The 23933-nt window shown below is 40.3% G+C and overlaps 2 protein-coding genes across 2 annotated transcripts; both read right to left on the bottom strand.

Annotated features, from left to right (window-relative positions):
* Nucleotides 1–108: 108 nt before the first annotated feature.
* Nucleotides 109–9173, bottom strand: CHMP5 (charged multivesicular body protein 5). The gene is made up of 8 exons (XM_083885615.1): nucleotides 9031–9173; nucleotides 5156–5260; nucleotides 4378–4424; nucleotides 2884–2977; nucleotides 2728–2799; nucleotides 1693–1801; nucleotides 1207–1319; nucleotides 109–703 (listed from the first exon to the last, which is right to left on the bottom strand). The coding sequence occupies exons 1-8, from the start codon at nucleotides 9097–9099 to the stop codon at nucleotides 653–655; spliced, it is 660 nt and encodes a 219-aa protein (XP_083741741.1). The 5' UTR covers nucleotides 9100–9173; the 3' UTR covers nucleotides 109–652.
* An 841-nt stretch (nucleotides 9174–10014) lies between these two features.
* Nucleotides 10015–23552, bottom strand: FH (fumarate hydratase). The gene is made up of 10 exons (XM_083885616.1): nucleotides 23409–23552; nucleotides 19138–19272; nucleotides 18297–18407; nucleotides 16717–16893; nucleotides 15755–15937; nucleotides 14624–14789; nucleotides 12674–12877; nucleotides 11340–11467; nucleotides 10768–10921; nucleotides 10015–10235 (listed from the first exon to the last, which is right to left on the bottom strand). The coding sequence occupies exons 1-10, from the start codon at nucleotides 23535–23537 to the stop codon at nucleotides 10093–10095; spliced, it is 1530 nt and encodes a 509-aa protein (XP_083741742.1). The 5' UTR covers nucleotides 23538–23552; the 3' UTR covers nucleotides 10015–10092.
* Between the last annotated feature and the right edge of the window lie 381 nt (nucleotides 23553–23933).

Genomic DNA, 23933 nt, shown 5'->3' with positions numbered 1-23933 from the left:
ACCGGGACCTTTCCTGCTCCATCCCAACCCCGGCCCCGCCTCTGAGGCCGATAACCCGCCCCCGCCCCGTCCGGGACCGAACTCATCAAACGCCACACACAGGAGGGATCTGCTCATCTACGTGATTTTATGTCTCCACGGAATACATAAAGGTAGTGATAACCCGAGCAGTTTTCAAGAGGGTTACAAGTACAATCGCATAAAAGTCTCACGACTGCAGTAGTTTAAAAATCGCTTTGAGTTCTTTTATCAAACAGGCATAGTAATAAGGGAGCTATTTTACAGAGTAAGCAGCAACGTAGAGTCTTAGATTTAAGAAAGAGAAACATAATACAAAGTCAAAATAAAGTTCAGCTATCAACAGCCACCACTAGTCTTCACGTTTCACTTTGTCCATAAGATACGGAAATAAAACCTATCAGACTGACTGCTTCCACTGAAGGAACTGGGATGAATTTTCCATTAACAGAAGTCAGTAGCAGAACAACTTTCTCCAAAGAAAGAACACCACCAGCCACTCATACTGCATTCTAGGATGTAGTGATATTAAGGTTACACTGGAAGGACAAGTTCTCCAGAATTTAAAATAAAAAAGATTCTTAATACAATTCGAAAAGTATAGTTCATTGCATCCATTGTGCTTTTGAAACATTTATGTTGCAGGGATCTTTGGCAACCCAAATTCATCCACCAATACGCCATCCTGTAGGAAACAAAAAGAAGCCACAGGTTAACAATTCTCCAGCAACCAGAACATTTCACAGAACCTTCCTTACTACTTCTATAAAGTGTCTGTATCTGCAGTTGCCCCTGTGTGACAGCTGGAATCAAAACAAGAGCAGCAGTGTTCTTCCTCACCACAAAGCTCTGTTAAAGGCCCAAAAGCAAACATACAGAAGCTTTTCTTATGGTTTTAGGAGTTGTAATGGTACACTTAAATTCTAATGGCAGTCTGAGAGTGTTCGATAGGAGTGACAAAATGTCCTTCTAGTGATTTTAAACACAGTTAAGAGCATTCAGTACACTGCACTCTCAAATTCTCTCTATTTAGCATCCCTACATACAATACATACACAGCATACATAACATTAAGCACACTTCTTTGTTCAAAATATTAATGATCCCAAAGATCAAGCAACCAACACAAATGTGATTAACTCAAACCAAACAAAAATGTATTTTGCTGTTAAAGAGCAAAGGACTCACTTTGTTTTTTGTGTCCGTAGGAGTGACCTCTGGGATTGCTGGAGCGGATGCGGCTTCATCTAAGTAGGAATTGTCTTCATCAGCTAAAAGCTCATCACCTAATGCATCCAGTTCTGAAATTGAATTATGTCAGTTGAAACATTATGCAAGAAGTTCCTTTTGTAAGAGAAAAGCTGCTCTTACAGAGACTCAGGATTCATACTGAATGCTCACATTCAGACCCAGAGTCAGTTATCAGTCAGAAATACACACACACACTGGAGAGAACCTTCCTCCCTGCCTTGGAGCATTCCATTGGTATCTCATGTCTGTCTATGCTCTTATTAATTCTCTTAAAGGAAATGCAGCTTTAATGTTTAAAAAATGCTATCAAAGCTTTTTTAAACACATTTAAAGCATTTGACCAAGGAAATAAAAAATCACTGTATGACAGTATGATAATTTTTATATTCAGTAATATAAAAAAACCATTTCCCCCTTCCTAACCTGCTTCCAAATCATCTTCATCAATCTCTGGTGTTCCATAGCTACGACTCAGTGCCTCCTGGACTTCATTGGCTTCTTCCATCATATCTTCCAATTGATCTTGTATGTCCTGAAGCAAGAATCATTTTATATTGGTCCATATTTACTCAAATTCAGTTTAGTAATGCCAACGTGCAAAGCACTCAATTATTTTAATTCATAAACCCTTTTTTTGAAGCAGTGTTAATACAAGTCAAGACACACACATTCAGGGCAGGACTACTTGAAAAGCAGAAAAGGTATGAAATTTAGACAAATCTACCATCTGGAAAATAAGCACTAACCTGAGTTGTGCCACAGCAGAATTCAGAAGATACATCATCATATTTACTGGCACTGTACTTGAGTACAAGTAAACAATACTTGCCTAAAGGTTTACAGGGTAGGCCATTTATAAAAGACAGAAAGGAAAGAACTTAAAGGAATTCAGCACTGGCATTGGGTAAGAGCTTAAGTGCAGCATACTTGAAATTACATTTAGAAACTTTATGGGAGATTTTTTCATGCATTTTCTGAAGTCAGGGCCAGCCCTCACTCATGTTTGGTTAGTGGTTTGGTAAAGTTTTTTTGGTTTTGTTTTTGTGGGGAAGGGGGGGTGGCTTTTTGTGAGGTTTTTGATTGTTTTGGTTTGGTTTAGCTCTTTTTCATTAGGCACTACCTTGAACTGAGGGAGATAAAGGACTAATCTGCACATTACTAGTATAGGGAAACAAAAAAGGACAAAAAAAGTAGGAAGTATGCACCAACATTTATGCTGAAGTGGAAGGAAAGGAAAGGAGAGATTAAAGATTAGCTCAGCAAGGAAACAATAATTACTACATTAAACCACTGACTGTGCAGTACCAGAAGAAAGGAATTATGATGGTGATCCCATAAAAAAGGCAGACAAACTCATGTGAACAAAAACAGTCATCTTGCCTTCAAGTTCATAGTCCACTGACCATTCTTTCAGTACATTATATTTATTCTTTAATTATTTAAACTGTAAAAGCTCACCTCAATTTGATCAATCTTGACTTGCTTGTAAGCTTTCTTCATTTCTTTCACCCCCAGTTTCATTGCATCCACCTAAAAGGGTCAAAACACCACACTTGTATCTGATGTAGCACAGATTAAACAAATTAAACCAGTGTGAGAGAAATAAACTGGTACCGTTGTCTTTGTATCCTTCAGTGCCTGAATGGTGTAATTAGCTTGTTCCATATTAAAAGACTGCTGTGACAGATTATCCCTCTGTTGTTCATACCTGTTTAAAAGAAAAGGCAAATAATGGCTTTAAAACACTACACTCTTTATTACCCAAACACTCCTTATTTTTTAAGAGCTGAAAAACCAGCAGCAGCAGTCTAAAGATAGGAACAGATTTGTTGGGTTTTTTTTTTTTCCATTTACTATACACAAGTGCAGAATAAACAGCTTCAAAAAAATCTGGCCATTATGAATTTCTGTGTACTTGAAGTTGACAAAGCTATCCTTGAACTCAGCTTTGTTTTAACTGACAGCAACACCCTATTTGCCTAGACTGACAAAGCAGGTGAGGATACAGAAGAAGTTTAATCACCATAAGGTAGACATGCATGCCATGCTCATTAATGCTGTAAGAGAATGGAGGAATCAGGAGGTTATCCAAACCACACGAGATTTTCAGGGCAGGGAGGAGGAGGAGAATAGGGTACCAAAAGAAAACCTTTAAGACTAGCCACAGAGAAAAGAGAGACTTTAAAAATTAAGAAATCATTTTTCTCAAAACTAAACTTGTATCAAATCAAGAATGTAAACAATGTCAAGTTAAGCAAAAGCATGAAAGCATAAAAATGAACAATGCGTCCATCTAACATGCAAAGCAGGAGGTCTGAAAGACAAGGAGGATCTACATGCAAAACCCTCTGGACAACTAATTAGCAGACAGCATAGTCAAAACCAGGAAAAAAAACCCCTAAAGCCAGAATCAAGCAGTCCTCCTCACAACATCTAACTAAAGTAAGACATTCCATATGATATTTTGGATTGTAAGAGTTTAGTAATACTTAACAAGTAATTGAGTGAGTCCATAAAGGAACAATTCACCAGAGGGATGTGAAATACAAGATGATGGGAGCTTTGGCTCAGACGCTTCCAAGATTTGCAGTTCACGGACTATGAGATATTCCAGTGAAACTATCCTGAACACCTGCCATGTGTTCTTTAGATGGCATCTAAAGAACATGCCATCTTTCCTTTAGATCTGTTGCTGGACACTTTCAAGACAGTACACGAGACAAGACCAGACCACAGGACTATCTGTCCTGTCCATTTGGAAGTTTCTGCATAGACAATTACCTGCACTACATCTGCTCAAGTCCTCAAAAGTGTCCACAGAGAACAGGTAAAATTCCAGTAAACAGAGCAAGACCATCAAATAGACAATTTAAAGTAATCAATTAATAATATAAAATGAGGCAATCTCTCAGTTTAGGAGCAGATTCAGGTCATCTTGTACCAATCCAAATTTGCATACTGACATATGAATCATAAATATGCTGGTGCAAAATATGTAAGGAGATACTTCTGAAAGGCTTCCTCAGCATTTTTCTTTCAAGAATGCTCAGGAGAGAGAAATGAAAATGTGCCACCACCTCCCAAATAAAAAGAAAGGTTTCAACTTACATTCGCTTCTGCTTTAACACTCTCAGTGCTTTCTGCTTTACTGTATTCTGAAAGACACAATAGTGTTACATTAGATAAAATATCTGATTTTACATTTGATTATGGTGTTTAAAGCTAATACACTGGATATAAGTTTTCCAAAAGATTCCTCAGTTACCAGTGCCAAGAGTTTAACAATGGTTACATTCATCACTTGGCCTGCATTAATGATTAACAAAACAGGAGAGTACACAAAGCTTCTCACAGAAAATACTTTCAGTTTCTAGCTTCTGATTTATGTTTTCAGTAAGGAGAATAAAATATGAAACTTAGTCCATCAGAACTATCTTTCATTAACACATTTTAATGGTCGGCATAAAATACTTCAAAAGGAACTTGAACAATACTGTTTATACCATCTATATTTATTTTCAGATACATTTTTTATTGTAAGTTCATCCCCTTAAAAAATGGGTTGCCCTGCTCCCTTTAGGCATAATGTGGAGTTTTTTATTTTGGATGACAAACAAAACAGCCTCTCTGCCAGACTTAATTCAGGTAATGAGGAAGAAGGGAAACAATTCCTTCTCATGGAGGAATTACATTATACTCTGGGACAAATAAAAACCAATGAAAACACAGTTCAAAGATGTATGTCTAATAAAAATAACCCTGCAGGATCTTATCTCTCATCCGCAGGGCAAGACACAGTTTTAAGAACCTGATGAACTGGCTAAATCACATGACAACACGTGTGAGTCACATCCTCTCATGCTTCAATTCCACAGAAGATTCTTACCTTTGCAGGTCCCTCTCTCATTTTCTTCATTTGATCCTTATACTTCACTAGTTCTGCATCAAGCTTAGCAATTTTCTTGTCAATTGACTCAGCTCTGCTATCCACCTTTAATACACAAGGGGGAAACAAAGAAAACAATATTCATTAAGGTTTTATTCAGGTATGGGACAATAAAAAGAACAGCCTCTGTTTTGTTGTTAACTGAATTTACAAACTCTGTTTGTTTTTAACTGAATTGCTTCTTCACTCAGTGGTTTTATAAACAATTCAGATTTTGTCAGAACCCAGAACCAGAATCAAGTGAAACAATTTCTACAAGTAGCACAAGAAATGACACTCTGAGGCTGCAGGAAGCTCTGCCATTGTAAGACGTCCTCATCATTTTGAGATGCTTCCTTGCAAACCCATTCAAGGCAGTTCTCCATTCCAGAACTTCTGGTAACATGCAGTGCCAGGGACTGAAGTGGAATGGAAAACTTGTAGGTGTACCCTGCTGGCATTCCACAGAGCTCTCACTTGGGATATATTTTAACCCTTCACCATAAACGGGTTAAAAATGACAATTACATAACCAAGCAGGGGTACAGGTAGTTCTAACAGCATACACAAATTCACAAAAGGCCTTTTTAAAATGGACTGACTACCCTAGCACTTCTCTGGAAACAACAAAATAAAGCTTATTAACTTCTCACTCCAAGGAGCCTCTAGGGATTAGATTATAACGGCATTCCAATTATAGCATAAGACAGATCAGTGCAAATTTACAATTCTGCCTTGCTAATGGTGTGGCTAAGCACGTACAATTATGTGGATTTTGATTTCAGTGTTTCAATGACCCTTTTAAAACCCTGCTCTATGACAGCAACCTGGATTTGCCAGAGGCATCCTGAGTGTAACATCTGATATGAACATTCCACACAAGATATTGAAGTGCCTGGGCACAGCTGGCATTGAAGAATTTGTATTAAGCTTTCTATTATCCAAATATTTTACTAATAGTAAGAAAGATAAAAAATTGGCATTTTAAAACTCCTGTACATTTAAAGCATGGCACCTCCTCAAGATCTTTATCAGCTAACTGCATCTTAGAAGTCAACCTCCACAGGGGAAAAAATATTTGGTTTATTTATATAATGATTCTTTCAAGGAGTACTAGCAGGAAACAGAGACAGAACCTCCCACATTGACTAACTATGTAAACATTTCACACACACACGACACGGGACCTCAGCTTTTAAAAATGAGACTGGACAGACGAAGGAACAACAGATCTAATTTATCCCAAAAACTAGACTGTGTATTAGGACTTGAAGAGATTCTGTCTATTACTCACAAATAAGACACACTGAGGAACATTTCACTGCTACAGAAGGACCCCAAATTTACACAAAAGAAAGGGAATCTGAGTTTTAACACTGCTGTCACTACTATTAGCCTTTTGTTCATGTGTGCCCTATTTACTACTCTGAAAAAAAGTAAGTTTAGAGTGTTTTTTAAAAGAAGAAGAAGTAAAAACATTATTAATGCTTCACTTCCTGGTGCATCCTTCCTTCTACCGGCCTCGTGACAGCTTTGAGTCATCTGACTGGGCTCTGCCAGCAGGCATAAAACCCTGCCCTTAAATGCGATGAATTTTAGATAACTAAACTTGTCTACACAGGAAAGAACATCCAAAACACAGGTATGATTACTGCCTTCAAGTTGTCTATGTTTTTAACAAATGCTGCATTAATCACTGCTCACCAAATACATTTCCAAACTTCCATTTAATGGCTACTTACCATTGAACTAACATGGTAAGAGATCTTACAGAGCAATTTGACTCTTTCAAAAGGTAGAGCAAAAGTGTCTAAGACAACAAACACCCCAAAGCAATAGTAGTTGAGCCTCCAAACTGTTGGATTTAACATCATAAATAAATAGTACAATTTTTTTAATATCTCACACAACTCTTTTCAATAATAATTCACATGTAATTTAAAATAAACAATCTAATTATCTCTGTAGTTTTACTAGGACCTATCCCAGACACTCCACTATTATGAAAAGTCTTTCACAAATCAGATTACTGCATATAACTTGGCACAAAAAGTTAATTCATAAACCTCAAACTACTAAAAGAAAGCGTTTCTCCCCATGCTTACTAGTAACCACCCTGTAACTCATCACGGGTTGCCAAAGTCATCACATGCACAAAATAAACCTGAAATCATTCTTTTCAGTTAACCTTCTGTCTTGCACAGTTAAACTTTCAGACAGTGCAATTACAAACAACTAGAAGGATCAAAACTGAGTTCAGGATATTTAAGAAAAAAAGTTCCTGATGTTCCAATCAAAACAGTTTAAATTACACTTTTATGTACCCCAAAACTTCTCTAGAATTGAACAAGATATTAGCAGAAGACAGACTGCTGACCTATCTAAATTTTCTTTTGATTTACCTCAACATTAGAAAAAGGACACTAACTTGCACCTGGCAAAAGCAGCATGAAAAACCTAACAGGCTAATAAGGAGCTAGTTGTTGTGAGGGAAACGAGGCTTCCTGCTCTTTCACTTATATTGCCAAAATAGCAAATTTAAGCGCTTAGATGGATTATGGAGTTCAAGTCATCCACCAAAGTGTTTACTGGCAACAATGGGAAAATTAATCCTGATTTTCAATCAGATGTTTTATTCACTGTTCTAATAAAATATAGTTAGTTTGGGCTTAATACTGCTAATGAGCAATACAGATTTTTGTCAGATAAAGTACCAGGACAAGCATTATGAGCACCTCTCTCTCCCCATACCAGCCAGTGGCATACACAAGAGAGAACGTGTGGGTGGCACTGACAAATATTAGATATTTCATTTAGAGAGCCTCTTCACTGGGTAGCAAAATAAAACTTCTGAGAGGAAAACAGTGATTTTTCCATGGAAACTGTTTGTTGCCAGGTTCCAATGACAAAGCCTAAACTACATTTATACCACAACCATGACTGACCTTTTTTTACTGACAGAAATACTCGAGAAACTCCATTTTCTTTCTTCACTTCTTAAAATAACCTTGCAGCAGAGGGAGCTGCCAAACCACGCTACAGCTTTCTTCATAAAGTCAAAAAAAGACTATGACATTACAAGATAAATCTTAACACTTTTCTCTTAACCCTTTGCAGGCAGGCCAACAAAACAACAGTTGTAAAGTGTTTTGCCACGTGTTTCCTGAGCATTTTATACTTGGTCTGAGCTTGCTCATCTGTTTATCTGAATACACCTTTGGCATCAGCCCTACAGCAACCCTTCTCACCCCTAAGAGGAAAAAACACTCTTTATTGGACAGGGAGGCTGATCTTGCTCCTGTCCCTGCCTTGCCACAGCTTGCCACGGCAGGAGTTAGCCAGTGCAATGAGAGAAGTCCAGAGACGGCAAGTCCTGAGCTGAGAACACCCATGAGGATGTGAGGGGAGCCATCCTCACTGCGTGCGCCCATTTACGGGATGCGCTCCCAGGCACAGGACACAGACCCACACAGCTCCAGGCAGGGATGTACGGACACACAAAGGCACATCCCTGTGCAGGGTGTGGACACACGGACACGCTCACCAGGACACCCGGTGTATCCCGGCACCTCGCAGGGCGCAGGGACAGGCCGGGCGGGGCTCTGAGTAACCCGCTCTAGGGGAAGGTGTCCCTGCCCAGGGAGCTGGGTCACCTTTCAGATCCCTTCCAACCTAAGCCATTCTGTGGTTCTACGATGTACATACCCACACAGGGGCACAGACACCGTGCAGAGTCCCCTCACACACACTCACACACACCTATCTATGCACCGCTGCCGCCCCTGGGGCCGCTGCCAGGCCGGGGGGCGCTGGGCGGGCCCGGGGCGGGCACTCACCGTCCCGATGCAGTCGGTGAGGCTGGGCGGGGGCGCCTTCGGCTTCGCCTTGCCGAAGAAGCGGTTCATGGCGGCGGCGGCGCCTCCGAGTCCCTCCCGGGCCCGGCAGCAGCAGCGGCAGCGCTCCCGGCCGACCCGGAACACCACGGCCGGCCCCGCCCCGCGGAGGGAGGGCCAAGGGCAGGAGGGAGGGCCAAGGGCAGGAAGGGCTGTCCCGGCAGCAGGAAGCGCTGTCCCCCCCGAGCTCCCGGCGGGGCTGAGGGAGGCTCAGCACCCCGGGGACGCTCCTGTCCCTCACCAGGCCCCGTGTGGCCGCTGGGCCGACACCGCCTGCTGGCAGTGTGGGGTCACCCCCGTAACCCCGCCTGAGCCGATCCGTTAAAAAAGCCAGGAAAAAATATAAAGTGTTCCTAAGCCGCGCTATATGGATCAGAAGCTGTGTGCCCGGCAGGGTAAGGGCAGGGATGGTCCCCGTGTGTTGGGCGCTGCCGAGGCCGCACCTCAGTGCTGTGCCCAGTTCTGGGCTCTCCATTCAGGAAGGCCATGGAGGTGCTGAGCAAGCCCACAGAAAGGCAACAAAGCTGCTGAAGGGTCTGAGCACAAGCCCCATGAGCTGCTGAGGGAGCTGGGGGTGTTTAGCCTGGCAAAAAGGCTCACGAGAGACCTTTATAGCTCTACAAGCACCCGAAAGGACGGCGTACCCAGTGGGGGCTGGTCTCTTCTCCCGGGTAAGAACTGACAGGACAAAAGGACAGAGTCTTAAGTTGCACCACGGGAGGTTTGGGCTGGACAGTAAAATAATTTCTTCACAGAAAGGGTGCTGTGACATGGGAATGGACCTCCCAGAGAGGTGGGACAGTCACTGTCCACGGGAGGTGTTTACAGAAAGACTGGATGTGGCACTCAGTGCCATGGTCTAGTTGTCATAGTGCTGTTCAGTCATACCTTGGGCTCAGTGATCTCAGAGGCCTTTTCCAACTATGGATTATATGATATCATATTTGTTTTATTTAATTTTTTATATTAAGAACACTTTTTTTTCTTTTTTTTTTTTTACAGAAGTTACTGAGGACCTAGCATGTCTTTAGGCTTCACCCACTGATCAAACTGGTCTGATGTAAGGAAGCCCAGCTTTATGGCAGCTTCTTTTAACGTTGTCCCCTCTTTGTGCGCTGTTTTGGCAATCTTGGCTGCTTTATCATATCCTGTTACAAAACAAAACCAACAAGTTATCCATTTGCAATTTTAGATGATTCATTAGAGGTGAGAGAAAAGTGGGACACAGTCTTTGGAGAATTATTTGCTAGGTATTACTACTACTGCTTAACTCAATTTGCAGGAAATGCACACCAAATGTTTACTGCTTACTTGACGTGAAAGTACATTTTGTTATTCTGGTCTTAATTAATTTAGATCAAAGATTTATGGGACCTTCTCCTTTAAAAAAGTCTCATATTGTACATTTTACTCAATCTCTAATAATATTTTTTTGGAAAACAGTTACATAAATTCTCCCAATCTCCTTTTGACTCTAATCAGCTATTTTCCAATACCCCAGCATGGCCATTGCAAGGAGAACAAGGCTTTTATAACACCAACTGGTGATGTTGAAGTAAATTAACTTTTGACCTGACTTGGCCCCACAAGCATTGCAACCAACAACACAAATTAAGTGTACAAAATAATGTTAAAAAATATTTTGGTATGTTCTGAGACGTTTTTGAGCCTTAAACCTACCTATATGTGGGTTCAGTGCTGTTACCAACATCAGAGATTCATTCATCAGTTTGTTGATCCTATCCGTATTGGCTTGGATTCCAACTACACAGTTGTCAGTGAAAGAAACACACACATCTCCTAGAAGCCTTGCAGAGTTTAAAACGTTTTTAATCTAACAAGACAAAGAAAGAAATACCGATTATTTAATTCAGGTATTACTAGTTGCACATTCTGGCACCTTTGTTCATAACCAGTGCCCTCCCTGCAATTTCCACCTATTTAACAGGCTATTTTCCTTCCAGTATCTGAAGTATCTACAGGGAAGGCAGAGAGGGACTCTTTGTCAGGACCTGTAGTGACAGGACAAGAAGCAAAGGGTACAGACAGAAAGAGGGGAATTTAGGCTCAGTATCAGGAAGAAATTCTTTACTGTGAGGGTGGTGAGATACTGGAACAGTATCTGAGGAATGCTGTGGATGCCCCAGCCTTGGCAGTGTTGAAGTGTTCACTGAGGGTGTTTTCTGTCTGTAAGTTATCTGATGGTACAATTACCTAAGAAGTCCCAGATATATAAAAATTTATGAACTTACCATCATGGGCTTAAAGACATTCAGTTCAAAGTGTCCATTGCTTCCTCCTACAGTAACAGCAACATGATTTCCCATGACTTGGGCTGCCACCATGGTCACAGCTTCACACTGGGTCGGGTTCACTTTTCCTGGTTGTGAAAGGGAGAGAAAAAGGTTACCAAAGGAGAAAGAAGAGGAAAAACAAACCAACCAACCACCAGCCTTTTACCAAATCACATTCAATAGAAAATGTTTTGCTAGAGGTAACTTGTCTTACTCATCTGTATCTGCTCACCAGAAAAAAATAAGGCATTTCCAGATATGATATTAAATTGACTGTACTGTACCAGTATTTTCAGTGAAGATTTGTAAAACAGCTATGGCTGTTTCAGCAGTGTCCCAAGACTCTGAGCATGAGCTCAACAGCTCAACATGTGCATGAACTAAACAGCTTAAACAGCTGTTCATTATCACAGTTCTTAATAATCAAGAGATTGTAACGTGTCTTTACATGTGCAAGTTGGCATTTCTGGGAGACCACTAACAAATCTCACTCAGTTCAAGGAAAGTATTACTGATTTGATAGACTTACTTTGTGATTAAGTTAGTACACTCAGAAAAAAAAAGCAAAACAGAAAACCCCAGAAAAACAATCCCCCGCTAAAACCAACAAACACACCAAGCCAGAGTGGCCTCCAAGCAAGTTTGTTTTATGGTTTTATCATTGAATTTTTAGACATAATCCTAGTAAGAACATTCACTGTTTGCTTTTTTAGAGCCAGATGTGTTCATAACCTGTTTCTTTCATAGTTTTTCATACAGGAGGAACAATTTTAGGATAGTTTTGGATGTACAGTATTCATATGTACATACTTTTTTAGGAGAGGAAAGGAATGATTACTAGTATTATTCCTTTGTTTCTTATATCCTCCCATACAATGAGATCATTGCAGAAGGGAAAATGTGAGTGTCTAACATGAATCATGCTAGAAGTAGAGACCAAAGTCAAGTTACATGACAGTATTGCTACAATTCACAGATTAAAGATTATTTCAGAAAAGCCTTTATCTAAAAACTGTAGAGATCTCGCAATTCTAGAAGAAAGCTTTGAGATGTATGCTCGTGTAATAAAGCATACTCCTACAGATACTACTCTTCCCCCATACACTAGCCAACACAGAGCTGTGCAAGCATTTTAATGAACAGAGGTTTTGGTAAAACAGGGCAGTAGATAAAACCTGACAGAATCATGGACTTGCTGACATTTGTGATGGTGCTTGGTAAACATTTAAGAGACAGTGGTCCAAAAAAAAAAAAAGAAACATGTCATTTTCCTCTGTATGTGTTCTCTGTACCTGGCATGATGCTGCTCCCTGGTTCATTTTCAGGCAGGATGAGTTCTCCCAGCCCAGAGCGGGGTCCAGAGCCCAGGAAGCGAATGTCATTAGCTATTTTCATCAGACTGCATGCCACTGTGTTCATGGCTCCACTGAGCTCCACTAAAGCATCGTGAGCTGCAAGAGCTTCAAACTTATTTGGAGCAGTGACAAAAGGCAAACCTACAGGGAGAGGGTGTAAACATTAAACCAGTGAAGCACTTCCTTGCAGACATAAACCAGAAAATCAAATATATAACCAGCTTAATAAAAAATTAAAAATTAACAACCTTGTAAGATTATCTCTTTCCTCTACAGCTTTCTTCAAAAACATATTTCTTAAAGTAAATTAAATACCAAAAAGACAAAATGAAAGTCACTAAAATATAGAAGAGTATAAAATTTGAGCATCCACCTACAACAAGGGTACAAACTTCAAGCCTTCATAGTGTATTGCATTCTCAGCATTGCTTCTGCACCACAGTGTTTTGTCAATGTCAATAATCTTTCAAAAGTTGGCCCAACTTACACATTTATTGCATTAAATCAAGTTAGATACTTTAGATTGTTAATTACCGTGATGCTTTCAATTATAAAAATTGATGTCTTTGCAACACAGTTCAGGCATTAGGGTAAGTAAGAAGCAACCACAATGGAAGGGAACAATAAACCAGGCAGAACATGGGAAAGCTGGATCAGACTTAGGAGGATGCCTGCCAACAGCAGGAGCACAGGAGCAATGGAAGGACCAGCTCTGTTTATGTTAATTAAATGCCTGAGATGTAAGCCTAGGTTCCACGATGAAAAACATTCCTTCAGGACTTTGCCCTGGAAGGACAGTTCCAGCAGAATGGGACTGTAAAAAATTACAGACATCACTAAGGACTGACTGTAGGCTGGACTTCTGCCCCCCAGAAGGACTGATCTGACCTTTCAGCACCAGTGTGAAGGAGAGCAGGATAATTCCCATAACTTCCAGAGTTTTGCGCTTCCTGATAAACACCAAATCCCACCCAATTTGCATGGGCTTGTGAACTGCACAGCTGCCTTCTCAGTTGCAGTGATCGATCCAAACTTCTCTTGTTGTTCTTGCCAATAACTAACTACCCTCCATAAGAGCATGAGGAACTTCAGGAGTCTGCTCTACTCATACAACCTGCCCATACAGGAAGGACATTAAAACATCCTTTGACATGGGAGAGCTTCCTAACACCACCAAAACATGCCCTGTATTGCTCCTGGCAGCAGTTGTTTACAGCAAGTTACTTCTCATTCAGGGTACAAGACAGTCTTGACCTTCTGAAAGACAGTGAATAATGGATCCATTAAAACAAAAATACTGTCACTCAGCAATTCCAGATTTCACAGCAAATGTAAATGACAGATGTACACATTTGTTTGGGGAAGCATTTTGAAAACTGATACTGTGACACAAAAAACCTGGTTTACAGCTCGAAAAACTTAATTGCACTGTAAATTAAGTTTTAAGATCTTTAAAGACAGAATAAAAAAAAATTAGACAGTCAACTTTTACTTATTCATATGGAATAACCAGTGTGGCTTTGGAAGCATTTTCTTCCTTCTTTTGCACCAAGTCACTGTAAATTAAGAGAGCCAGAGGAGCAGAGATCATGACTGAAGCATTATAGTTGGGCTAATAATAGAAGTCTGAAACTGTATCCATATCCTTGGATAAACACCATCATTTCAGTCACTTTCAACGCACTGAGCATAATTATAAAAATACATTGCATGAAAAATCCAAAGTAGAAGCATGTAACACATGGCACTAACGAAAGTTTCGCATTAAAATATAAATACAATTTAAGCTTATGAGAAGTATGGAAACTAGACAGATTTAGTTTGCATTTGACTGCATGTTACATACACTACTTTACTGATAACTCACTCCCAAATATCATTCCTCACCTGTCAGTTCAGCCACTTTAGCAGCAACTTTCTCAGCAAAGCCAATTCTTGTGTTCAATCCCGTGCCGACTGCAGTCCCGCCAGCTGCCAGCTGATACACCCTTGGCATGGTGGATTCAATCCTAGCCACACCATATTTAATCTGTTGCACATAGCCACTAAATTCCTTTGAAAGAAAGGAGGACAAAGTTAAGGAACAAAGACAACAACTAAGAATAACCATCCAGATTACTTTAGATTTTTAACACGTTTTGACTAATTCCCTCAAAAAACTGAACTTCCCCCAAATGCTAAATCTAAGCATGTTTTCATTAAGAGGGAAAGTATACATCTATTAAAAGACTGCTCCCATGCTACAAAAATTTATATGGTAAACCAATCTTAACATACAAAAGCATATACATAATATATAATATAAAAGCATATACATTATGCATTTTTCTCTCATATTTTATCTTAGTTGCGCACTCAACAGGATCTGATTCCGTAGTAAATCAGCTCCAAAATTACATTAATGTTCTCAAAGTACAAATAGAGAAATGGATCTTGGCCTTTGCTTACTTAACTTCAGTTAGTAAAAACCCCACCTGTGCATTCTTGGAAAAAAAAAAATCCATAAATTCTACCTGCTTTTCTATCATTTCAGTTTAATTCCCTACTAAATTACTCTAATATAAGCCATTCCTGACATTATGATAACATTTGCCATGTTTTTATATATATATATATACACATTTATACACACAAGATTATGTATTGAAAACTTTCATTCACAATACTTAGTAGTTTTGTGTGTTGGCAAAACATAATTTACCTAAATTTACAGATTATAGACAACAACCACTTCTTCCCTGCAATGTCAATGTAACAGAAAAACTGTGCTGTGCTACCTGGTAATGAAACACCATTTAAAAATAATTTATATTTTACTACTGCTAGAAATAAAACACATATGGAGAAAAATTAATAAAAATTACAATGCATGTATTAGAGTACAGCACATCCAGTGAACTCCAGCACAGACTGAAAATACTCAGGCTGAGATTTAGCCATTTTCCTATATTTTATCCTAAACTATAATTTAGGCGTCCTTAAGTTTGAATTTTCCAAATAAATGCATATTTTTTTTACCTGCCCAAGTGTAAGTGGAACAGCATCCTGCGTATGAGTGCGCCCTATTTTTATGATTTGGGAAAACTCTTTGGATTTCCCTTCGAGTGCATTCTGTAGCTTCTTTAGTCCAGGTAACAAGACCTCATTAACCTCCTGGGCAGCAGCAATATGCATTGCTGTTGGGAAGGTGTCATTTGAACTCTGTGAAGAAAATTCAAGAAATTAATTTATAAGCTTTTCTCACCATTGCTGCTGTGTGCCTTTATTCTCCTTATCTCATAAACTATTAGAAATTAAACTAAGAGCAAACAACTCAAGGGTGTTCCAAAAGGTCAGTTCCTTATTGATAAATCAACTTTTTATGACTGCACCCACAGAAAGTTAAATTTAATAGACTGTTCATAACAACCTTGGGACAAAAAAAAAAAAGAATTACTATAGTAGTTATGAGAGATGGCTAACCAATGGACAGATGATTTTAGAAGAATTGTAGGTGACTTTAAAACATACATGTTGCTTTGATAATATTAAATCCATAGTTCACAGAATACTGAGTAAGCACAAAGAATCAGGAAGGGAAACAACCAAGTCAGTGTCTTAATCTTTCCTTAAAGGTAAGTGAAATTTAAGAGAGAAGTATAATAAAAATGTCTACCATGATCCAACTTTTAGAAACTGGACCTATATTTAACATCTTTAAGACTGTAGCAGTGGTTGTCACAAGGCCACCACCATCTAATACCTTATGTGACAATTTATCAATCGTAAATGAGTTCGAAGTTTTTAATCTGAAAAGCTCGTACTGCCACTGAAAAACATCTTAAAGTCCATTTAAACTGATAAAAACAGAAAATTGTTGCCAAAGTTGTCCACAAAACTTTTTTTTTAACCTAAACAGTGGATACAATAAAACTCAAAATTCACAATTCAAAGACACAAAACTTTTGAAATTAAAAAGAGCATAAAACAAGTGTAACAACCTGGCTTTTGTTAACATGATCATTTGGATGCACTGGCTTTTTGCTTCCCAGTGTGCCTCCCATTATCTCAATAGCTCTGTTGCTGATGACTTCATTGACATTCATATTGGTTTGAGTTCCAGACCCAGTCTGCCATACCACCAAAGGGAAGTGATCATTTAATTTTCCTTCAGCTACCTATAATGGAAAAAAACAGAGAAAAAGTATTCCACTAGAAAAAAAAAAAAAAAAAAAAAAAAAAAAAAAAAAAAAAAAAAAGCATAAACCTGAAAATTTTATTGCCATAATTAAAATATTGATCTCCATTATGTTTTTAAATCTACATATAGTAATTAGTGAATTTACATTAGAATAATGAAGACCTTTTTATGCAGTACCAGATATTAAAAGGGGAAAAAAACCATTTGCTATGCTTTTTGAAGACATTGAATTGTGAAATACAGAGATAGATAGAGTTTGGTTTCATGATCTACAGACACAGACAGAAAATATTTTTAAAAGGTACTAGGTTACATCTTCTTTCTATGTAACTGGACTGTGATACATCTCAATAAAGAAATTTCATACATGGAAGTTCCAGACCTCTTACACCTGTAGACATTACATGTTGCATCAATGAAGCCAGCAGATGGCTGCCAGTATCAAACACCTCCTTCCTTCCAGGGAGGCACTCTCCTGCTTGATCAGCATTTTTTGGAGCCTGTTGAATCTTAGACACGTTCAGAGAGTTTTCTAAATGTGTTTGTAGTATCAAAATCTGTGCTCAGAAGTATCACCCCCACACATAGTAGCCTCGGAAAAACAAAGGAGCTGTCACAGCTCTGAGGCTGGACAGACTATCAGGTTACATCAGTCCTCCTGGAATCATGCTTTTCAAGAAAGGATCTTCTGTATTTCCCATCATATACAGGGGCAACATTGCACCTCCAAGAGTAACTTGATTCCTCTTTTTATTTAAGTGGTACTAGAAAAATATTTTGGAGGTAAGGGAAAAGGTATCATAGCAGGGCTGTTTTTAAAACACAATAAAGCAAGCCACAAACAACTTTTTGAATTTATGAATCTAAACTAAGGAGTCTTAATCCACCAAAACTTCTAATCCACCTTTAACTAGGGGAACCCTAGAAACCAGAAGATGAGCCTGGAGATATTCTGGGGTTCTCCAAACCTATTGGGTCTTGGGACTTAAGGTTGCTACAGTGGTAGCTTCTGTCACCACTGAAATACTTTTAAGCTAGTCAGGATAAGAAAACTCTGTTTAAAATGCTTCTAGATAAACAAATCTGTTGATTTATTCAAAGCAAAGCACCTGGTATTATCACACCTCAAATAATGGTCACTCACAACTCACTGCACTTGGGTGGCATTTATCAACATGCATTTGAACATTCTATCATTCCTTTACATGCAAGAAATAAAATAGCAAAACATTATATTAGGTAAATGATCTCTGGAGAACAAAATTTACTAACAGGAAACCCTTTCCTCTAACAATCTGAGAAATGCAATCCTCCAACCTCCTGTGAAAAGCTTAACAAAAAACAGTGCAAGTTGCAGCACTTTGAACATCTCTTTCCTACCTCATTTGCTGCCTGTACAATGGCTTTAGCAATCTTTGGGTCGAGACCATAGTCTTGATTTACTTCAGCAGCTGCTCTCTTCAAGATGCCAAAAGCCCTTATGACTTGAACCTGAGACACAAGGGTGAGTTTAAACACACAATTTCTTTCCCCCAAAGGACATGTCATCAATTTATAGTGCCTGTCTAGTTCTAAACCAAACTTCTTCTGATCTTAAATCCAGCAGGAGCTCATCAGTCAAACCAGAAAACAATCAGGTTATCTGACCTATGCTCTCACTAACAGTAACATTCATCCCAGCAGTCCAGAGGGCAGCACACAGCTGTTTTTGCAAGCCTAGGTGTGCTCTGTGTATCAAGAGTTATATACATTAGAACTGAACTGGTTCCATTTCTGAAACAGCCTTTTCAGGGAAGGTTGACAAATTTCACTACATGGAGAGTCAGTATATGACAAAGCACGTGCACATTAATGCTCTATGCACATCTACATGTGACAAATCAAGTTTTTATCAACTCGTGCTATATTAGACTACTTCAATAACAAACTATATAAATGCTACATCAAATTATTCCATTTGCTTTTTCATCTTTGTAAAGATGAGAGATTTCTATTCATCTGGGTTATTAAAAAATAAAGCAACACCATAAAATTATTCAAAAGCAATATTCAATTTATTTAAACACAACAATAAATATTTCTACTAGAATAATATATTGCCATGAAATTTCTACCTTTAAAATTCAAAGTTGCTTAGCAAAAGCCTAAGAAGGTATTCAGAGGGTATTCACTTTCACATACAAAACATACTCTAGAGAGAACACAGATTTGAATTACTTACTGGCATCCTTTCTGAAACACCTCCAATCTTGAAGTTCATTGTAGACCTTACGGTTTGGGCACCATAGTATTTGTCACTTGGGACCTTCAGTTCACCAAAGGTATCATATTCTATCCTGAAAGCCTCCTTAGAAGACTATAGGAAAAAAAAAAATAAAACAAACAAAAACAAACACTGGCAATCAGTATGTTCTTTTTGAAAGCAAAAAGACAAGAAAAAGAAGGAAAAAATACAAAGCCAAGACACGTGGTTAGTCACAGGTATGTTTCTAAATATATGTTCAAAGTTGAGACATTTCTCTAGTTTGAGCAGCTGTCTCATTAAAAGCCACAACTTCAAACTGTGTAGCATAGCTGACCCATGGTGACAGGCAGCGGGACAAGGCTTAAGACCTCGGTGCCCACAGCACCTCATCCTTATGAGACACTCTATTTTTCAAAGAATCAGAAACTTACTTCACAATTTACAGAATGGGTGTTTTGTTAGAACCCAGATGGAGAAGTAGCATGGTAAGAATTCGGGCAGCATCCACGCAATCAACACACGTGTAACATAATTCCTATTTGAAATCCACACTGCACCGGACACTTAATACTGGAAGGGAGCAACTGACTAATCCAGTACCAAGTTACTGACCATTAATTATCCTTTTTAGCCCAATAAAGCAGGAACACAGATGCTCTCTAGCTGTGCAAGACAAAGGAACTACATCTAGGTATATTTTGTGCAATATTTATGTATGGTAATATTTCTGTGTCATGTATCCATCTAGCATTTGTTATTATCTAACACAGGCACAGCTAAATTAATTTAGATCCCAAAAAAAGTAATTCTTTTTGTAGAACAGCCCATTAATTTGTGATGATGTGATCACATTCATATGCAGCTCTGCAAAGATTACGGAACTGACAGGAAGCACAGTCTACTCCTCCTCTTTCCACACCTTGGTCAGCAAAGTCCCAATTTTCTGTGATAATGGTATTCATCCTTTCCCAGGAGAGGAGATTGACTTCTTTCAGAGTCCTCAGGAAAGGGGAGAAGTCTTTTTCATTTCTTTATGGATAGAGTAAAACACCCCCAGTCCTGTAGGCAGGGTACATACATATACAATGCCGGGTTCCTGACATAACCACGACCCTCAGGGGTGAGTCTTTGGGAAACAAACCCTCTTATCAACAGAGTCAAGTCAGTCTTGCAGTGCGGTGAAAGACAAAAATAGTTGCATAAAAGTGTGCCTGTCCTTCTTCCTATCAGCCACAGCAGATTCTTATCCAACACCTCTAAGAATCATACACTTGTCAGGGTCTGCAATACCCCAATCTTGTGTTTGGGCTGATGCTCTCCCAGGCACTGACGACTCAAGAACAGAAAGCTTAGTGTGGAACAGTAAGTCATTCCTATGTTCTTTAATCCTCTTTGTCCTGCTTCAGTCAGTTGGCATTCATTTACATGCCAACAAGAAAAAGAATACAGTAAATGCTTCTTTAGCATATCACTACCAAAAATGTTTAATTGGGATGCTTGTGGGTCTTATCATACATGTGCACACATTAATACTCCAACAGTTGGGATGATCGCTGACTGTCTTTGAAATCCCTGCTTCTGACATTTGGACACCTTGTAAAAGCACACAATGCAAAGCTTTCACAGAGCTGGATAAGCAGAACACATTCAGGTCCAAGCTCATCCCCAAGCCCAGTGGTTTAATAACTGAAAGTATTCACCCTCAAACAATATAAAAAGCTAAACTACCTGTAATGTTTTAAACAAAAAAGCTAGCAGTTGCACAACTGATTCCTCAAACTTACATAATTCCAATGTCAACAATGGTGAAACAAAGATAAATAGGATCATTACATCCTCGTACAAGTACCTTTCAACAATGAAATCATTACTTTAAAAAAAAATCTTTCCTAGCCAATTCCATGCCCATAAATTGCAATGAAGTTAACAGGGCAAGGTGCTTTAAGAAGAATGTTATTTGCTGATTCCTAGTGTAACAGAAGCCATTAGGTAAAAAAAGCAGTGATTTTTTCATGCAGAGGGAAGGAACTGAGCTGCAGCATTACTCTCAGACTGGTGCAGCAGCCTGCTGCAGGCACTGAGTGTGAATGTAACAAACATGATTCCCTCCTCCTCGGCCACAATTCAACCTCTTGAGCAGCTTTATGAGCTCAAGGTCCCAGTTCCTGCATGTAAAGTGGTTTCTGCAGTCACCCCCTGACCCAGAGCACCAGCTGTAAAATGGTGCATCAGTGACACACTCCATCAGCCCTCTACTCCCCCATTCCTGGACCTCTGGAGAAGCCAAAAGGAAACTTGGAAATTCTGTCAGTAGCCAACCTAATTTCTAGCCTAGCTACAAGCAGGGCTCTGCTCACAACTACTGTTCCTCACATTTACAAAACTTTTTTTTTTTCTCCTTAGGAGGCCTGATAAGGTATGCTCAGCCATCCAAAATTCCTAGAACCCAAACACAGTCCAAAGCTTACAGCCAGGCAAACAGAACTGTACTTTTGCCTTATTGTTTGTCTTATTGCAAGGAACTGATCAGAACTGATTGCACCATAACACACTCAAACGGCAGAACTGCCACAATAATACTTCCTGTGGAAAACTACATTCTCATATATGGATGCAGCAACTTTTGGATAGAAGTATTTCAATTCAAAGAACCATCATTTTTAGCATGTCAGAAGCAGTCTTTTGAGGCAATCAGAATGTGCAGTTTGTGTTTTATTGCTCTCCCTTAGCAAATGAAGAATGTTTCCATTTTTAAGCATAATTTCTCTTTAATAACACGAGTCACAAATTCTGAAATTTACCCTTTAGAAGCCAAATATTTTACAATATTCAGCTACAGAAGGGCCATTATGACAATTCCATTTAAAACCTCTTGTGCAATTTAGCTCTAAGTAAAAGCAACACAATAAACATAGCAGGACAGCATGAATATTTGGTTGTATCTGCATACACAATGTGTTTTGCAACAACTCTTGCTACTGAGAAAATCTCTACAAACACTTTGATGGCTTGAGTTTGTTGGGTGAATAGGTTTTTGAATTTAAATACTGGTTAGTACATCTTTTGGTGGTTCCTCGTTTACATAAAAACATACAGGACTTTTCCTGTAAGAATTCAACAGCTGCTTGATTTCCAAGTCCACTGAGGGATGTTTTAGGTAGTGCTGTTATTTAAACTCAAGGAACTCACAACACACAGAGGACTGGTCACCCTTCTGACCTGCAAAGAGCAAAACACATCTCTTTCATGTAAGATTGCAGACCAGACTCATAGATACCAAGTTTTCAGCAAATGAATGAAGGCCATGATTTGTAATATTTTTCTCAGACAAGGCCAAATGGCAAAACAGAAAAGGGAACCATCCAACAGGCCAGTGGTTTGAGTTACATGTTCTGCTCTGACACCACTTCTCTTATGCAGTTAAGTTTCACCCACCATGAAGTTCTGTCACTTGCTGGGAAGATTATTTTATAAAATGCTACTTTTTACATCTTCATTAATAATACAGATTGGAAACTGACGTTCTAGAAAAATTTATTAGCTAATTTAGTAAACTAAGGAATCACTAAAACCCCGGACACACCACTTCTGCTGAGATTCCTCTCAGAATCCACGTTACCTCGTTTTAAGCAGTGAACGCACAAAGATACACCTGAGGCTAAGAATTCCATGCAACATCCAATGTTCTAGTACTGAGATTTGCAGTTCCTCATCCAAACAGTGTTCCTGTTTCTGTGCTGAACTGCAGGCAACAATCGAGTATACACTATATACACACTAATGGTGCCTGCCTGAAGCGCCGGGCAGTTCCCAGCTGAGAGCTCTCTGGTTCTCAGGCGGCCCCAAAGCTATTCCAGTGACGAATATCCCCACTGCCATTCCCGTGAGGATACAGCTGTTCACTATTTGCACCTCAACAGCTCCAAGAAAGCACCTATAATTCCTGCGGGAGCCGCGGTGTGAGGCAGGCCCCGCACCAGCCCGGCTCTGCCCGCCCTGCCTCAGGGCCCTGAGCGCGGCACATCCCGGCGGGCCCGGCCGCGGGAAGGACGCGGGAAATGCCGCAAAATCCCGGCAGAGGATGGCGGACCCGTCCTCCCGGTGTCGACAGGCGGGATTAAAGGCCCGACCCGGCCGGCGGGCGCTCCCCGTGTCTGTCACAGCCCGCTCCCCGGGGCGGGGGCGGGGCGAGCCCGGCGGTGGCACTTAGAGGTCACGGCCGCCCCCCGCTCCCGGCCCGCGCTTACCATGGCGGCGCGGGGCGGCGCCGGGATCCAGCGGCCGGGGCCGGCGGGGGGCGGCGGGGGCGGCGGGCGGGACAGGAGGAGGCTGCCGGAGCGGCCCAGGCGGCGGCAGGCGCGGAGTGAGCGGTGCATGGTGGCGGGGGCCGGGAGCATCCCAGGGGCGGGAGTGCGGCGGGACCGCCCCGGACGAGCGTCACGGAGCCGGCGGTGCCCGGGCCAGGAGGCTCCGCCAATCGGGGCCGCGGGAGCGAGTCCGCTGGAGCGGGAGCTGAGCGCGGCCCGGGGCGGGTCCGCCGGGGCTGGGAAAACCCGCCCGCCCCGGGAGAAGGGCAGAGGGAAAATCGCTGCAGCACCGATTTTTCATCGCAGGGGAAAAAGAAGCATGAACTTGTTCTGCCGTCCTGTAGCCTTTTCAAAGATGGATAAAACCTCACTCCCTCCTTCCTAATGAGAGTCAAGGCTCCTCTTATAAAACAAGCCAAGTCAAGGTGCAGCCCCCTCCGTCCTTCCTACCCCAGGCGGCAGAGC

This window comes from Zosterops lateralis, assembly GCF_965231275.1.
Source record: "Zosterops lateralis genome assembly, contig: HAP1_HAP1_SCAFFOLD_207, whole genome shotgun sequence".
In the NCBI taxonomy this organism is placed as follows: Eukaryota; Metazoa; Chordata; class Aves; order Passeriformes; family Zosteropidae; genus Zosterops; species Zosterops lateralis.
The sequence above is the reverse complement of the archived record's forward strand: the minus strand, read 5'-3'. Positions and strand labels throughout refer to the sequence as shown.

Coding starts and splice junctions, on each gene's coding strand:
- CHMP5 (XM_083885615.1), bottom strand. CDS start 9,099: ATGAACCGCTTCTTCGGCAAGGCGAAGCCGAAGGCGCCCCCGCCCAGC. Junction 4,425..5,155: donor TGAGAGAGGGACCTGCAAAG/GTAAGAATCTTC, acceptor TGTGTCTTTCAG/AATACAGTAAAGCAGAAAGC. Junction 1,320..1,692: donor TGAAGATGATTTGGAAGCAG/GTTAGGAAGGGG, acceptor ATTCAATTTCAG/AACTGGATGCATTAGGTGAT.
- FH (XM_083885616.1), bottom strand. CDS start 23,537: ATGCACCGCTCACTCCGCGCCTGCCGCCGCCTGGGCCGCTCCGGCAGC. Junction 16,894..18,296: donor TTGTACAGGCAGCAAATGAG/GTAGGAAAGAGA, acceptor TTTCCATTATAG/GTAGCTGAAGGAAAATTAAA. Junction 15,938..16,716: donor ATCATGTTAACAAAAGCCAG/GTTGTTACACTT, acceptor TTTTCTTCACAG/AGTTCAAATGACACCTTCCC.